Here is an 18,179-nt window from a genome sequence, read left to right as displayed (position 1 = left end):
CCACAACCCTCTCGACGTAGCCGGACTATCGAGACAGTTTTCTATGCATCATTTTGCTTGTGTCACTGGATATTCGTACGGCGCCAAAGTATTGCCAAAAGTTGTGGAACACTATCGAAATACCCGTCCGCGTATCTATCCATGTACATTATGACAACACAGCAGCGCATCAATTGTGTGTCATAACAAACTTCTTGAAGAAGCACAGCATCCAAACTCTGTCACAACCTCGATAAATTACTGATTTTCTCCATGTGTTATGTGTTTGAATCCCGTAATTAAAGATTCGCTGATGGACATGCGATTTAGAAACCGCCATGAACAACATACCAACAATTGAGTACGACATGGCATTTAATAATTACATAATTGAACTTAGAAAGCGTGAGGAGTTGCATGGGTAGGGCTTTCAGAGGATGCAGTGACGTACTGTTCACCAATAAAGAACTTTGCTGTACAGCGCACTTATATTCATAACTTTTAAATATCTCTCGTATGTATTGCTTTATCGCTTGATTTATGTTATTGTTGTTATTTACTTACAGATTTTGGCAAAAAGTCGTGATCGACCCCTCTGAGGAATCCTATTTCTACTTGTCCATTGTGGTTATGTTTGCAGTCCTATACAACTCAACTTTCATCATTCTCCGAGCTGCCTACCTGCACGTTCACCATGACATGTACCTACCTATATGGTTCGCACTGGACTATCTGTCGGACACAATCTACATATTGGACATGTTCATGCAATCTAGACTAGGTAGTGACTTTGTCAAAATCATATAAAATGCACCATGATTTCAGATGGTGCTTCTTCTCCATTTGTAGCCGACCAGGCGGTAAAGGTAACTGAGCTTATGGTATGATCTTGCGTACGTAGTGCATAGTCTGTCCATCGTTCGTCAACTACTGCTTATTAACACTATAGAGTCCATAATTTTAATTAATTTCCATTTAAATTTTAAATATCGGCTTGTGTCTTCAAAATATTAAATTAATTCGACTATAATCGAGATGCATGCATACTAAGGTTCTTCCTCCACCATTAATACTGGCCGCCATGTATAGCCTATCTTGTGCTGAAAAATGGTGTTAAACCCTATAACAACAACAACATGCATATTAATGAGGCGATTCTGGCGATATAACCAGGCACGTTATCCACCCACCCCCCTTCAATTTGTATGTGCTGTAAAATTGATGTAGCCTATATACGAAAATTAACAAGGTCGTCAAGTTTTGCCCCCCTCCTCCCGAAGCAAGTTTTGCCTCCCTCCCCAATCAAGTTCCCCCGCCCCCACCCCCACCCCCACCCCGAAAAAAGTTGAAATGACGTACCTGGATATAACTGGCTGATGATGTTACCACTTTGGAGACCATATCTCTGATCAGGCTTTGGAATATATGCTTATATCGTAAATATCCCGCACAAGTTTATTAATGAGCTAAATACGGTCCAGATTTTTGATGGTTCGGTACTAGCAACAGGATTGTCGTAAGGGGCGGAATATACGGTATCCTCCCCTGGCTTCAAGCGGGTGGGGTCGCTATTTCGCAGACAGGGGATATATAGGCTTATAACGTAACTCAGGGCCCAAAAGGGTAAATAGAGAACAAAAACCGGGGAGATTAATACTACTCATACTGTGTACAACCTATGGACGATTAGCACGCAGACATGTTTTTGAGACTGCCTACGGTATCTACGCACATCAGTGGCAGGTCGCTAAGTAGCCAGTCCTTTACTGATCGAAACTTCCCAGGCTATAAAAAGCTTGCCTTGCGAATACATCATCGACAACTGATGCATATTTCATCAAAACGGTCGATCTTGCATAGCCTTAGAGATAAGCTATCTGATTTAATCTGCATGAGGTCAGAACAGCTTTTATTGATATTGAAACATAACTGAATATTTCGTGTGAAAGAGCTGGAAAAATCCGGTTTGCCTACAATTACTATCTATGCTTACGATCACACGTGGCATAAATAGTAATGGAGGACTTTTTATATTAGCTTACACAGGAGGAGTCTATCACGTGTTTTACAAACGAGTTCTTTACTCTAACAAATACGTCGTTTTCATTTACACAAGCCATAGCCAAAGACTAATAACGCGCTTTACTGTCAGGCAGAAGACAGCTGGTTAGAATCTATGTTTCTAATCTAGGTCTATCTGGTGAATGTGAAAGTCAACTTTGATGAGTGTTGGTCGATACCAATAACGGATAATCTTTGAATTGTATCTCAAACTGATTTGGACTACGCACATTAGTTAACTGTAACACCTCACATGCTTAAGGTTAGTCGCGTGCCACAATATCAAAGAACTGATTCAAAAGCACAGCTTGGACGGAAAAAATTCCTTTCATTTAAAGTGAATTTCTCACTGTATCAACGTTTCAAGGATCCAGTTACATACCAACACCAGAGCGGGTCACGTCAAGGTCAGTTATAAATGCAAAAACGTTTACAACAGATTTTTTTGAATGAACAATTTTTTACGTTACATCCGGCCGGTGATGACCACGGCATGCCTCGAAAATACGTGCAACACCTGGGTGAATTCAACTTTGGTAATATGGAATTTCACGTGCAGGTGACTAAGTCCACATTGAACAAATTACAAAAAATTAAACCAGGTATCACTGTTCATGTATTCACTTACTATAAAGGCATATACCCGCTTGCCATATCGCCACATGAATAAGATGGACGAACTCAGATTGACATGTTGCTGCTGAACAAAATGAGAAAACAAAATCAGAGTCGGTATCGCATTATGAATGGATGGAGTATCTGGCCCTACAACAGCTCTGTTCACCAGCATTTATGATTATACGCGATGATAACATTCGTGTTTTTTCCGCAGCAACTCAATGCCGGGTCTGTGAAGGTCCCTTTCGTACAGGACACTAAAATTTCTTTCGTTCGATACCAAACGATGGATACGCTCTGGAGGAATTGCCACTTTCGCCTTTGGCCATCATTCTATTGTGAATCAACTTATGGCCAATGTGATACACCAGTGAATTGCAAATCGTAAATCGATGTGTTAACACGTGAAAGCAGCTCTTGCTGGTATTTCTGCATTTGCTGGAACTACTTGTAATTTCTCTCGAACAAATGTTCTGCTGGAAGGCTTTGGTCCACCAGGTGAAGTTCCCAAAAGGTAACGTGTTGGTTGTTTTGGAGTCTACATCATTTCCGAAATCGTCAATGCATCGACCGACCATACTAGGTCAGATGCACTACGTTATCCACAGTCTAACTCTCCAGGTGAATACAGATACGGAACAAACTTGTCCCCGAGTGTTTGTAAAGGTGTCGGCTGCGAAATCATTTTCTTAGTACGTGTGGCAGTCTTTTGTCGAATCGCATTAGCTGGTTTTAATCCGTGCTGCTACGACTAAGTGAAGACGGCCTACACATTCGTAAGACCGGGCACAAGAGAGGCCACTTCTTGCGTCCGAGATATCATCAACAATCCGTACGCGTACTGATGATAGAACAACCGTTTTACTTGTGTGCGATAACTTGGTCACGACGTATATTAACATGTCCAGTATGAAATCGTAAACGATGCTTGGTCAACAGCGCAGCAACATATCCAAGAATTTGTACTAGGATCCACTTGTAACAGTTGTGGCCGTCTTAATGATCCGCGTGCATAAATGCGATCGAGTTTCATCTGTATCTACTGGCGAGTTTGATGGCCAATGCGTACTTGTAGATGTCTCTCTTTCCACGATCATGTCGAAGAAACAACAAATCAGCCTGTTGGAGCTCATTTAGTATTTGGAAATGAACCACGTGAAATTTTTATCAGCACTGGCAGATAAATTTTCGACAACGCTTGTTTGACCAGCCATGTTCTAGCAATCTCATGAGTGGCCTTTTTCTCACTTGCTAAACTTTCCACAGCGGTTTCACCTCTCTAATAGCCATATGGATTATCTATGGTTTATGTTTGATAATGTCCGGATTTTTGTGTCCATTTCTTCTTTGTTGATATCGGTATAATTCACTTTTAAAGCATTGTTTTGCCTCGAGTGAGTGGGCTCTGTCCACCGGGTACAATCTTGGTTTTCATACCTCCTTTAGCGACTCATCTTGCGATTCCTACTCCAACGTATGTCGCCGCAAACGCATACAAGTCATGAACGGATCATTAGATGTCTTATAAGCACATTTATGTAAATAACACGCAGCATCAACGCGATTTACGGGTTCCTCACCAAGCTTTAAGTTAGAATCAAGTCGTATAGCCATCTTTATCAAGGTTTACAATAGTTGTATCAAGAAAGGCAAGTGCTTTTCACCATGGTATTTACTCTGTGTTCTTCCTGGTAGCTTTGTTAATGCAGCTGAAATATCATAGCCGACTTTTTTAAACTGGAAGTTTTAGTTTCACCGATAGACATGTAAGGCCTGATACACGTGAATTTCCTTCCTTTACATCTAACACAAGTTCAAGTAATCGCAGCTCTTCCATTTCCATTTCGTGTTTGAACTCGAGTTGGATTTGCGGTACATGTTTTTGCGCGACATCGTTCACACTGTGAAGGCATGATCGTAGTGTGTAGAATGTTATTCATTCAACGGCATCAGGAGAAAGGAAATTCACAGAAACTTTTACCATCGTGGACTTTTATGCACGGGCAACACCTAAATCGTCCAAGCATGATGATGGAGCTGGAAGTTCCGTATTTCCAAACTCACTTCCTGCAGTAATCATTGGCCCTGCTGGATCGGGTAAAAATCAACTGTTGTTGAATGTGATTTTGCGACGGTTGAAGTGGGATCGGTTGTTATATTTCAAAAGACTTTCTAATAGCGTTAAGTAGCGGTGGTAACATCACCTTCGATTTATTTACCATTGTCGATGAAGCAACTACCATTGACGATTTGGATCCAAACGAATAGAATCTTGTTGTGTAAGACGATGTGATGCTTGAGCAAATATTTTCACAAGGCCGACATAAAAACAGCTTTGTCGTCTATTTAACTCAACAATACGCACATGTGCCTAACGTATTCTGTGAAAATTGTAACTTGTTGATCACATTTCGACGTCATTGACGCATGTGATCTTGGAAATATTTATTTGATTTTGATGTGTCTCAAGGTACATGGGATGAATTTAGTAAAATATTTGCACTAATCACAAAAAAGGATCTGTATAGTTTTCTCACTATTGATTTGACTGGAACATGCAGGGGGAATATCGTGCAGGTTTGGAGACAGACGCGTCAATTTAACATTCCTAACAGTCATATAAAATATCTGCCTGTGATGTTATAGAAGCGTATGAGAAGCGACGCCGTCAAGTTGCTCGTGCACATCATAGAAGGCCACAAAATTCAAAGATATGTTGCATTCGCGACAAACTGCACGAAAAGACTTACATAGCAGGCATTGAACAATGTTCAATTGCACCGCTGATAAACCGCACAAGGGAAAACACGAGATCAACAGTGGAAAGAAGTGGCTGCGCTGACGTAAACAGAAGAACTGGGTCACATTCATACGATAGCTGATCGCAAAAAGGCAAAAGGAGAACCCGCAGAGACCATTAAACAGTTACCAGAGCGCCTGTAGGTCAAAAGGTAGGCTGAGCCAATGATACGATCCAAATACAAGTCAAAGTTGTTAGATGCTGTAATATTAAAGAGTTTGGCAGTGAAAAAAAATGAAAATGGGTACCGTATCATTGGCAGCTAATATTCCAATGAGTTGGTCAAACTATGTAGGGCTAAGTTAGTTCCAAAACGACAGCAGCTGACAATTGGGCCAAGTGGGTATATCGGGAATGGTATAATAATGATAGGGAAACATGTGAAGATTTGAATGAATTTGAAGGTGAAGTAAAGAAAATATCAAGAACGTCAATTGTAGAGTGAAGAAGCTCAGTAACAACCGCATGCACATGAATCTCGCACAATCGAAAAACATTTAGAATGGATAGACGAAAAAGTGCGAAGGTTAGCAAAGAAACGGTTACCAAAACGTAAACCCACAAAGCAAGGAGCCAGGCAACGTTGTTCGTGGATTGTTCACGGGCGCATCCAAGGTGCTCTGGGCTCTGTACCAATCGTTAAACAAGTTGCAAGGCGAGTTGCGGATATTATCAAAGGTGCTGCTGTGGATGAAATAACTGGGTTAACAATCTGCTCAATCACTACGAGATCGTCTACGATGATTAATGACCCGGTCATCAAATGTTCCAGTTACACTGCCATCAACAGAAGAAATGCTGGCTGCGGTTGGTCAAATAATTAATGTAGCCGCTAAGCAACGATTGGCATATTTAGTGATTGCAAATTGGCCTATGGGAAGTGGATTACGGTTGAGGGCGGCAAAGCCGTCACGCAAAAGGTATTTGACGAAATGAGTAGTGTATAAGCAATCACCCACTTCAAATATATATTTGTTCCTGCATTCAACACGAGTACGGCCGTGCTTGTGGATTGAAGGAAAATATATTTTAAGTATTACTTATACCTGGCCAGAGACCCGAATCAATTAAAACTGAATTACAAGTGCATTACGCGTCTAGGTTTTTCTTCCTTTTGAGGCATTCTTGGAAGTTGAGGGAGAACTTGAACAGGACGACAAATACAATAACGATGCCAATGCCTAAATGTAATTTGTTATCAACGGTATCATGGTATTGTTTAACAGTACAGGTTATTCTATGGATGGAAAGGAAATCGAATCACTTCTTGGCAACTTAGACGAAGCCAGTACAATTATTGGGCTCGCCAGAAACAGCGATGATTATACGAGAACCTCTGACCCAAGAATGATATTTGTTAAGGATACAACTGATGATGTAGATCAGAGACCGAATACAATTGGAAACGTAAGAAACGCTGCAGGAGATGCGAATGCGCTTGCTGTAATCAACGCAATTCAATGTCTATTTTGGATTCGCACAGCGTTCATCACAACTCATTGGAGGTACATTAAGGTTTTCGTGTACAATTCTCATTTTGCAGAGATGTCAGCAAGGTTATTTTTGGAGCTAAACACAGTCACACAGTTTTGCAAGAACAGCGTAAACAATGGAATTTATCATACCGGGATTGCTGCTGGTAAAACTGAGTTGTCAACAATGACTTTGTTGATGGCTTTCCTAACCCATTCATTTGACTAAAAATCGCGTTTGTCTCGTTTATTCAATCTGAAACCACTTCAACCCTCGTTTCTTTGTCATACTGAAGATGCACAACCGCACACACACCAACTGCTATTGTGGAAGAGTTTACAGTGGCAAACAAGAACTCAACATGGTCTTACTGCACAAAAACACGTGTTCCTTGCTTTTCAATATACAAAGCGAAACAACAGATAAGAGCAATACAAATGGCTCTTGACCATTTAAAAGTGACTGATGTTTCTTTGCGGTTAAACGGTCAAAAATTGACACTGGTCTCAACATTTCCCAGTAAGACTTTTATACGTTGCACACGATTTATTTCTTTTCATTAGAGTAATCCGTTGTTGACATGTAGTTTTATGTACGTGTGGGTGCAGTTCCCGCTGACGATATTATTACAAATGTTATGCTGTAATAATTTCTGACAAGACTCTATTGTTGAAGGGTACTGGTGACTGAATGGGGGTCATCAATGCGTCCGTGGAAAAGATATAATTGAACGTGTTACGTATTTAAATAGTCATGTACTAGTATGACTTGAAAATCTCTCTTAATGAAATCAACTTGCAGAATAAATAAAAGCAATGAAAAAGAACTGTGGGGGTACACTAAAACTTTCTTCAACAAAATTAAACGGAAATGTTCCTGTGTGGTTGACCCAGGCACAACTCGTTCAGTTTAATGTGGCCGAACACAACAACACTTCGGTGACATTAAAATTATCAATATCCGAGGTGACACAAATGCACAAGAACAGGTGGAGTATTTCCATTCTTTGCAGCTATTCCAGCGTTGTTGGCAGCTTCGGCTCCAGCACTTGTAAAAGCTGCGGCGTTATGGCCTGTCGGAACTGCGTCCGAAATGGCGCGGAAAGAGGTGATTGGCGGTCGTATAAATAAAGCAAAACGCCTTTGATTACCAGGAACAAGTCGTTTAATAACAACCGGAATAGGTCTTTGATTACCCGGTCGTAGAAGATCACGCCATTGACGGTCAGTGATTGACCCGTCCATTGACCTTTTTTTAAACTAGCGATGGCGAAATCAGTCAAACGTTTTCATGGTGTCTTTATGCAAAATGAACTTGCATAAATGGTGCATGCACACGTTAAACGAGTTTAGTCAACTTGGATATATCAACAGGACCTGTCACTCATTGGGTCTCATACGCGATGACAGCTCGACATCTTTTATATTGTTACTCGTATGAACTTGCACTACCAGTTGAAGTTGTTAATTATTTAACCAGGCACAGACGACAACCATTGTTTGTATTCTATTATAGCATTGGTTGAGCAGCCAATATACAGTCGTCTTGTTGTAGAATCGTTGGATGCACTGCAGCGTCTCAACACTATTAGCAAACTGTATTTTGTAGCTATGGATGATAAAATAATTAGCATGGCCGATCTTCAGATAGTGTTAGCAAAAACGGAAAATCACAGACAACTCCGAACACAGATAAGAAATCATGCAGTTGAAGATTGACTGAAAATTAAAGTTCATTATATATATATATATATATATATATATATATATATATATATATATATATATATATATAGAGAGAGAGAGAGAGAGAGAGAGAGAGAGAGAGAGAGAGTTCTGTCACAACTTATATGTGATTTAGATTTGTAACGTAGCTTTTACAATTTAGTCATATCTCTTATGATGTCTGAAATGTGGCAGTTTATGTCTAGCACTGGATTATCATGCCGCAGACATGTAGCATCATGGCCGACACAGTCACATTTCCTGATACAAGGCCTACTATGCCTAACATTAACCTATTAATGATGAGCCCCAAGCAAATTAGCTGTTGGTACCATAAGTTTTTTGGTATGACTTGATCATGGTTCTAGCCCGCGACCTCCCGCATCCAAGACGGACGCTCTAACCAGCTAGACCACCGGAGCCGTCGCCACAAATTATTAATGAAATACAACCCTTGCAAGGTTCTGCTCCTATTTAATAAGTCAAAGAACGATATGGAATAATTTCAGCCAGATTATATCAGATATTGAATGCTTTCAAATATTGCCCTGAGCTAAAAAGATCTGATATCAATCAAAAAGATCCACATCTTATATTTAATACTCTAACATATGTGAATTATGATCTATCTTTAATGCTGATGGGATACAGTGAAATACATAAGAAAATTAAAGATACGGTAAAAAGACTAAAACAATTCCTAAAACTTGCAAATAGTACAGCAGTATCCTCAGGCTTTGAATTAAAACTTGTAGAATATCCTCTAAAAAAAAACCGAAGAGACGAAGGCAAACATATAGCAGAAAACATGATCGATAATATCAAAGTTGAAATGGATATTCAGAAGTATCAGTTATCAGCAGGCTTGGTAATTAAACTAGTAGCAACAACAACGGCGGCTTTTGCTTGTGCCACTTCACTTTCGTGGATTTTTACTCGAAATATTAGCTATTTTTCGATATTAGCAAAAGCATGTTATGATCCGGTGCAGATTAAATCAAATTAACGTATCTCTCTTTGAATTTAATGCCACGTAAGAGCAATCGTCTTCATAAAATCTGCATTAGTTGTGTATGTTGTAATCGCACAGCAATCTTCATATAGCCTGGTATCGATCAATACAGCACTGGCTCTCTATCGACACGTAACTGATGTGTGCAGATACCGTAGGCAGTCTCAAAAACATGTCTGCAGTCTAATCATCCATGGGTTGTACATAGTATAAGTAGTGTCAATATGTCCGGAATTTACCCTCATTTTACCTATGTGGACTCCGATAAGCCTCTGTATCCATGACTGGCCACTTTCGTTGATTATTAAAGCTAATCATATATAGGTCGTGCATAGCATACGGCTCGCTTGCCAGGTCATGTGGACTCCGATAAGCCTCTATATCCATGACTGGCCACTTTCGTTGATTATTAAAGCTAATCATATATAGGTCGTGCATAGCATACGGCTCGCTTGCCAGGTCATGGGGAATAGAGGCTGTGACGTGTATCAGTGCCCAAAAGGGTATATTGGGGCAAACCGCCAAGGTAACACTACATATGGGATTTTGCACCTGCCAAAAGTATATGGAAAGAGTAGGTTTTCACGTTTCCTAAAATATCTTAGGAGTTAAAAGGATGAAATGATTTTATTTTAAAGCAAGCTTGGAAGAACGTTTCCTGTTGTGAACAAATAATATATTACTATTAAATGTTGGTTTAAGATCATGAGATATTAAGGCTACCCCATAAGGCTGACAGGTCTGTTTTAGTTAGACTTGTTGTCTAGACTGGGATTATATGAAGTTTGGATATAACAAGGGGCAGATAATGTCCAAATATGTATGTGTACTTTCAAACAAATAATGTTCCACATTACTGAATGGAAAGGTTAAGTAATTCTAATGGTTGTTCATTTCACGTAAATATTGTTTCATTTCAGTTTAAAGTGTACCTTGATAATGTCCACATTTTTAAATGTAGAAGTGATATAGTTTATTTCATGTGTCATCGCACAGACTCGACATGGAGGCTAGTTGGTCAAGAATGTTCAAACCGACTCAAGATAGGTTATGTTCAATATGTAATACATTAGAGGATGAGTATCGTTTTACTTTAGAGTGTCACTTGTATAAGGATTTAAATTATGTTCGATATATAATTCATTAGAGGATGGGTATAATTTTACTTCAGAGTGTCAGTTCCATAACGATTTAAGTATTACGTATTAAAGAGGAGTATTCATGGAAAAGACCAAATAGGTTGAAATTTACTGAATTTGAAAACTCAGAAAATATTACAAAATGCAAACGCAGTTGTTTATCTCTTTAATGCTTTTAAGTGAGAAATAATATCCAATGACTAAACATTGTATATATGATGACGATGATGACTATGACAATGAGGATGTCAGTAAAAAAAATTGGAGGGGGTATGCGCTTGTCTGTTTCAGTGACATCGCTAAGATGTCTGCAATGAGGCAGTTTATAGTGATGTCAAGCACTGTGGCATCATGCTGCAGACATGTGGCATCATGTCCCACCCAGTCACATTATACTGACATCAGGCCGACCACGAACACTAAACTGTTAATGCTGAGTACCTAGCGAGGCGGCTGCTTCACTAGCGATGAAAATAATCTTGAGATGAATAAATATGATCCAGACTCGCGCAACTTTGAATGTGTTGTTTTGGTCTATCAAAAAGATTCAAGTCAACCATATTAGTACTAATCGACCATTTGGATATTATTCCCTGGGCTGATAATTTCAGTGATCTATACCATAAAGGTACTACCCGTGGTGCTGAGGGCACATCTGCAATTATTGCATATATGTATTGTTTCATCGCAGCTACCGATGCAGCAACGTAATAATTGATAAAAGCAAACGACATACCAGAGTTTATTATTCCTCCGACTGCACCGATTTCGGCAAGAGTATTCACGACGGCACCTAGCTGTTTCAAAACATCCCGAATGTTCCCGTTTGACGTTTTGGTTTTTCAGTTTGATCATGGAAAATCACAATCTGGTCAGATTGACATCAGGACCGTATCATCAGCCAGTAAGCGTCAGGTATTTCCACGACAGTAAGCATATTCTGCTACGACATCCTTGGCGGATATCTCTGTTTTTCAGATTGCATGCATTTATTGTAATTGTTAGCTTGTCGCGTCCCAACCCGTACGATTTTTGTCAGGACGTTATAATAAAATAAATGGCGAGGACAACTATACGGATTCCTGGTGACCCGCGCAAACATATTCCGATACTGATTCCACAAGTGGTCGACCGCACACAAAGTCAAATGAATGTTTGCGAGAACGTGAGCATTAATGTCGCGATACGTTATCAACATTGCTTTTTACAACACTAGGACTTCACAGAAACAACGATGACTATGCTTGCATTGTTCGTTTATCAATAATGTTGACCAAAGTTACAATTAATGAAACCGATCACTTACAGCTTTTGGAAGTTTTTTAAAACAAGTCTTGTGTAACTCATGATGATCCATAACCCGCCTAAATTACTATGTTCGGCGCCAAACCAGATTTAAAACTGGGATTTTCAATGAGCCGAGGACAACTTAACGTTGACGGTAACATGTCCTGGAAAAAGCTGCATGCCGCGATTAAATCTTACAGGAGTTGAAGTCGCTGTGATATTTGTCTATACGTGGGCGGGATAAATGGTTCGTGTCAACTCATATGCGGGCCAATTCGACTCGATAAAGTCCGTATTTTTTTTCGATTCCACGGTGACAAGTCCTTTTGTAGATTTTTTCGCGCTGGAGACAATTTTAGAAACCGATATCATTCATTCCATGAGGCCGACGCACCAAGTAACATACATGTTCATCAACCCGTTTGTGTCAGCCTTGTTAAACGGCACAAGCGGCACACGACAACCTGAGTTGGCACGAATTAGTTTGGGCAAGTGCTTGTAACGTTGCGTTAAGTACATCACTTGATTTTGTGTCTGCCAAGTGAAAATATCTACGTAGGGTTTGCTTGCTTCACCAGCATGACACATATCTATGCATCCAGAATGTCTACGTCTGGTATTTCTTCGATCAACTTCATAAAATTTACTTGATCATCTTCGCACGCGCGGAAATATCGCTGGCCGCTTTGTTAAAATAGCGAATTATATCGTAACACTGCTGATCATGGGCTGATGATGCCAACAAGTATAATCAAGGTGAACAGAAGTAGGGTTTTTCCTCATCCTCGGGGCTCAGTAGTTATAGGGTTTATGTAATTTGGAAAAACCACATTGTGCCTTTTCAGCTGAGATATTTTACGTACTGAGAAATGTGTGATGATACGAGGTTCATCACAAATTGATAATGTATCAGGTATAAAAAGAAACTCCATCATGAGTTTAAATCGTGTTCGATGTAAAACACGTCCAACAATTTACAATACTACCACGGTCGTCATCTCTAATTCAAAATTTCTCATAACAAGAACGTGAGCAGAAAGCCCAGGTGTCTACTGTGATATACTGTAATATACTTTTGGCGGTGGCAAGCAAGGTGGTTATATCGTGAGGAAAGCTTCCAGGGACATCGTGGGCTAAATACCCCGAAAAAACGCATATTCCCATATAATACTACTGCGGTTCTGGTACCCATTTGGATATTTATGTTCGAGGACCACTGAGATGGTCAAATCTTCTGCAAATAGAGCCCAACAAAGAAGTTTTATATGAGGTACCCACGTTGATGAAAGAATATCAACTAAAAGATCATAGTGGACATACTGGCCTTTATCGTGATCAGACTGTTGTGAACCGTGTTAATCGTAGGTTCACTGAACGATTATTTGGATATCAGTATGTAAGCCCAGGATGTACCGATACAAAGTGCTGGCACGGTGGCGCGTTTTAGACAATGAGCAACAAGACTTATTGCGTTCAGTACCGGATTTACCATTGTGCTTAGGTGTGCTTAAAAAAAATTTACGATGAATTTTTCAAATGTTTTTCAAACGTCAAAACGTCCTAAACTTCCTGAGTATGTATGCCTGACTACCTGTGTAGGCCTACCAGGCCTACCTCTTTCAGGGCCCTGAGTATGTATAACTGACTACCTGTGTAGGCCTACCGGGCCTACCTCTTTCAGGGCCCTGGTAAGGAGCCTCATAACTTAACTAGCACATGGCCTCAGTTGTCCTAAATCCGGCACTGATTGCGACAGTGTTGCATTAAACAATTAAATTACACACACTATCGGATTAAAACCTCTGGAAAAATAAAGAAAAAAATCAATTGAAGGAATAAGGGTATATTTACCAGGTCTCGTGATTAGAGTACATTAACCTAACGAGATACGAAGATGTTATAAGATTATCATATTTGGATCGTTCATCACATAAATTCGATATATGCCTTTGCCGAGAATGCATTTTTATAGCAAAGTTTATCAATTCTGTCTAATAAATCATCTGGCGGATTTCTATATAATGCAACATCATTTTGTCCTTGAAGCCGTTTCTCGCGTGAAGGCTCAGGTTTAACCATGACAACCCATTTGTGCAAATTTATGACAAGTTTAACCCCAAGAAAATATTGTCAATATAGTTCCAGCTACAATATAATTCTCACATTCATTGTTCATTTTCTCGCCATAAATAATATTTTGTCTTCGTATTTTGTGATACGGGATTAAAATCTTGATTGGGCGCCGTTGTGGATCTAGTTGCTCAATTTGCTACGTTGCCCCAAAAAACGGGCATCCTTGAAACTTTTTAATAATTCCCGAAATAAATTTTGTGGAAGATTCAACTTTTGCCACGCGGAGATGTACTGAGCTTTTGCGTTTTTTTTTTTTCTTCTTGATGTTATCTTTTGTGGTTATGTTGAGCCTCTCCCCTAAAGAAAAGTGGTCGTTTCACCCGCTGCCCCTTACTGTTTCACCAGGCTCATTGTATTGACATGAGTCACAATGCGGTAACGTCTATCAACACTACAAAACATTAACTTCCACATCAAGTTTTGGATTGAAATATCTAAAATGAAAAAAGTTTTCATGCAAGTACGGGCTGTACAAAGTTATGGCATTATTTTGAATATTAGACACAAGTAATTTCTAAATTATATACTTATGATTCATGAAAAAACATAAGCATCCAAGCTTCAGTTGAATGCATCGGTCAGTTTTTTCCCCTCAGGTCATACATACAATGTTTGACGTTCTGGCTTTGATGCATTGGTCAGTTTGTCCTGCCCACTCATAACACGCCTGACCTTCTGACTTCATTTAAATTCATCGGTCATGACTCCGCCACTCTTGACAATATAATGTTTCCACATCACTCGTGAAATATTTCCTGATATCTACTGAAACAACGTAACTATTATATACATCTTACGTTCCAATACCAAGCCGGTTGACTGTTTCATGTCTTGTTTGGCTTTCCTCTCATGCCACAGTCCATATCCTACATTCCTGTATCAAACCAGATGACTTTTTCATATCTTTACTAGCTTTCTTCTCTTCCCATACTTGTCAATCATACTTGAGATGAATGGAATATATATATATATATATATATATATATATATATATATATATATATATATATATATATATATATATATATATATATATATAGCTGATGTTTATAAACAGTACAGTCGTATTTGATATGAATATAATATTTATAAGTTATGTTCATTTATAATAAATGTTCCATCCAGCAAATTATTTAGTTTAGTTTTGATTCGTGTTTACTAGCTATTATATATTCAAATTTTAATAGGCATCTTGGCAAATTTCCAATACAGATTTAATCTTAAATTTCTAATACATATTTAATAGTAATTTAAATTTCCTATACAGATTTAATATTAAATTTCCAATACATATTTAATAGTAATTTAAATTTCCAATACAGATTTAATATTAAATTTCCAATACATATTTAATAGTAATTTAAATTTCCTATACAGATTTAATATTAAATTTCCAATACATATTTAATAGTAATTTAAATTTCCAATACAGATTTAACATTAAATTTCCAATACAGATTTAATACTAAATTTCCTATACAGATTTAATATCAAATTTCCAATACATATTTAATAGTAATTGAAATTTCCTATACAGATTTAATACTAAATTTCCAATACAGATTTAATAGTAAATTCCAATGTAAATTTAATATTTAATTTCGAATACAGATTAAATATTAAATTTCCAATACCGATTTAATATTAAATTTCGAATACAGATTTAATAGTAAATTCCAATATACATTTAATAGTATATTCCAATACAGATTTAATATTAAATTTCCAATACACATTTAATAGTAAATTTCGAATACAGATTTAATATTACATTCCAATACAGATTTATAAATTCGAATACAGATTTAAAGGTATATTCCACTACAAATTTAATATTAAATTTCGAATACAGATTTAATAGCAAATTTCGAATACAGATTTAATAGTAAGTTCCAGTACAGATTTAATAGTAAATTTCCAATACAGATTTAACAGTGCATTCCAATACTGATTTAATATTAAACTTAAAATACATATTTATAAGTAAATTCCAATACAGATTTAATAGTAAATTCCAATACAGATTTAATAACATATTCCAATACAGATTTAATAGTAAATTTCGAATACAGGAAATTTAATAGTAAATTACCAATACAGATTTAATAAAGAGTTTCCAATACATATTAAATATAAAAGATCGTATCCGGATTTAATAATACATTTGCATCACAGATTTAATATTAAATTTCTAAATAACAATATATATATATATTCATATGTTTTGTATTGCAGGGTTTCTTGAGCAAGGATTACTGGTGCGTGATACAAAACGTTTGAGAATGAAGTACATTAAGTCATTGGGATTTTGTGTTGATGTATTCTGTGTCCTACCTTTTGAATTTTTCTACTTCTTGGCTGGAATCCAGTCGCTTCTTCGATTCAATCGTCTGTTCAAGCTATTCAGACTACTTCCATTTTTCCACTTGGCAGAAACGCACACATCCTATCCTAATTTGATGAGGGTGGGTTTTCTTATCATGGGTGTATGCTTATTTACACACTGGGCTTCGTGTATATATTATGTAATCAGTCAGGCTATTGGCTTCGGATCGGACGGATGGGTTTACCAAGGAAATCCGGGATTCTGGACAGCGTATCTTTCATGTTTCTACTGGGCATTACTGACACTTACCACCATTGGGGCCAATCTTAATCCTGAGACTTCTGTGGAGTACATCTTCTGCATTGCCTGTAATTTGCTTGGTGTGCTCCTTTTCGCGACAGTCTTTGGCAATATTGGAGCCATGATAAATCAAGTAAATGCAGCAAGGACAGAGTTTCAGAACCAAGTGGACAGCGTGAAGCGATATATGGAACTGAGGCAAATTGACGAAGAGCTGCAGAATAGAGTTGTTAAGTGGTTTGACTACACATGGAGCAACAAACAATCCACCGAAGACCAGGAAGCTTTGGCTTGTCTTCCGGAGAAACTACGAGCTGAGATTGCAATACATGTACATATGGAAACTTTACGAAAAGTCGCAATTTTCCAAGATTGTGAGCCTGGTTTACTAGTTGAACTTGTCTTGAAATTGCGATTGCAAGTGTTTAGTCCTGGAGACTTTATCTGTCGTAAAGGCGATATTGGAAAAGAAATGTACATTGTCAAAAGAGGTCGACTTAAAGTTGTTTCAGAGGATGGCAAGAAAACATTTGCGACTCTATCAGCTGGTTCTGTATTTGGGGAAGTGAGTATTCTGAACATATCTGGAAACAAGACCGGAAATCGAAGGACAGCTAGTGTGAAAAGTGTTGGATATTCGGATTTATTCTGTCTTTCCAAACAAAACCTTTGGGATGCTTTAAAGGAATATCCCGAGGCTAAAAAAATGTTGGCTGAGACCGGGAAAGAAATCCTTCGGAAAGACAATTTGTTGGATGAAGAAGCAGCAAAAAGAGAGGAAAAGAAACAAGAAACACTTAATATGAAGGTAGAAATGATAGCGGATGCTGTTAGCGATATTTCAAAACAATTGAAGAATATTTCAGCAAGTATGCAAAAACATTCCACTGTTATTATTCCAATCATGGAAGCTGATGAACCGCCAGTAAGTTTAGAAGGGTCTTCAACAGCACAAAAATAGTTACTACTGCACATGTATATCAAATTTGTTAATGTCTTCTTTGGGCATTTTAGAATCTAAAATCGTGGACACTTTTCTCAGGTATAGTCTTTCCCAAGAAGTAAACTTCACTTTATTAACAGAAAACCAATCTGCTTGAAGTAAGAAGAGGTCTTGATTTTTTTCTTCATCTTATCGAATATTCTTAAAAGTAATGCAACGAATAATTATCATTATTATTCGTTAGACTGCTATTTGTTGTCGAAATGATGATGGTGTGATTTCATTTAACGTTAATTCGATGTGAAGATAAATTTCTTTATGTTTGTATACATATATGCAGATCTGTGTTGGTTGGAGGATGAATGCCAGGCATGTACGTGTTTT

The 18,179-nt window shown here is 38.0% G+C and overlaps 1 protein-coding gene across 1 annotated transcript in view; it reads left to right on the top strand.

Moving 5' to 3' along the window:
- Positions 1 to 17,813, top strand: part of LOC149796277 (cyclic nucleotide-gated cation channel-like) — a 62,251-nt gene extending 44,438 nt beyond the window's left edge. The window contains exons 4-5 of the mRNA XM_089960191.1: positions 546 to 760; positions 16,462 to 17,813. Of these exons, the coding sequence (XP_089816317.1) occupies positions 546 to 760; positions 16,462 to 17,813 (1,567 nt within the window). The remainder of the gene's footprint in view (positions 1 to 545; positions 761 to 16,461) is intronic.
- The last annotated feature ends 366 nt before the right edge of the window (positions 17,814 to 18,179 follow it).

The sequence above is a fragment of the Sinohyriopsis cumingii genome, chromosome 6 (genome assembly GCF_028554795.1).
Source record: "Sinohyriopsis cumingii isolate HCF-2022 chromosome 6, ASM2855479v2, whole genome shotgun sequence".
Taxonomy (NCBI): Eukaryota; Metazoa; Mollusca; class Bivalvia; order Unionida; family Unionidae; genus Sinohyriopsis; species Sinohyriopsis cumingii.
This window is presented reverse-complemented; position numbering and strand designations above follow the sequence as displayed.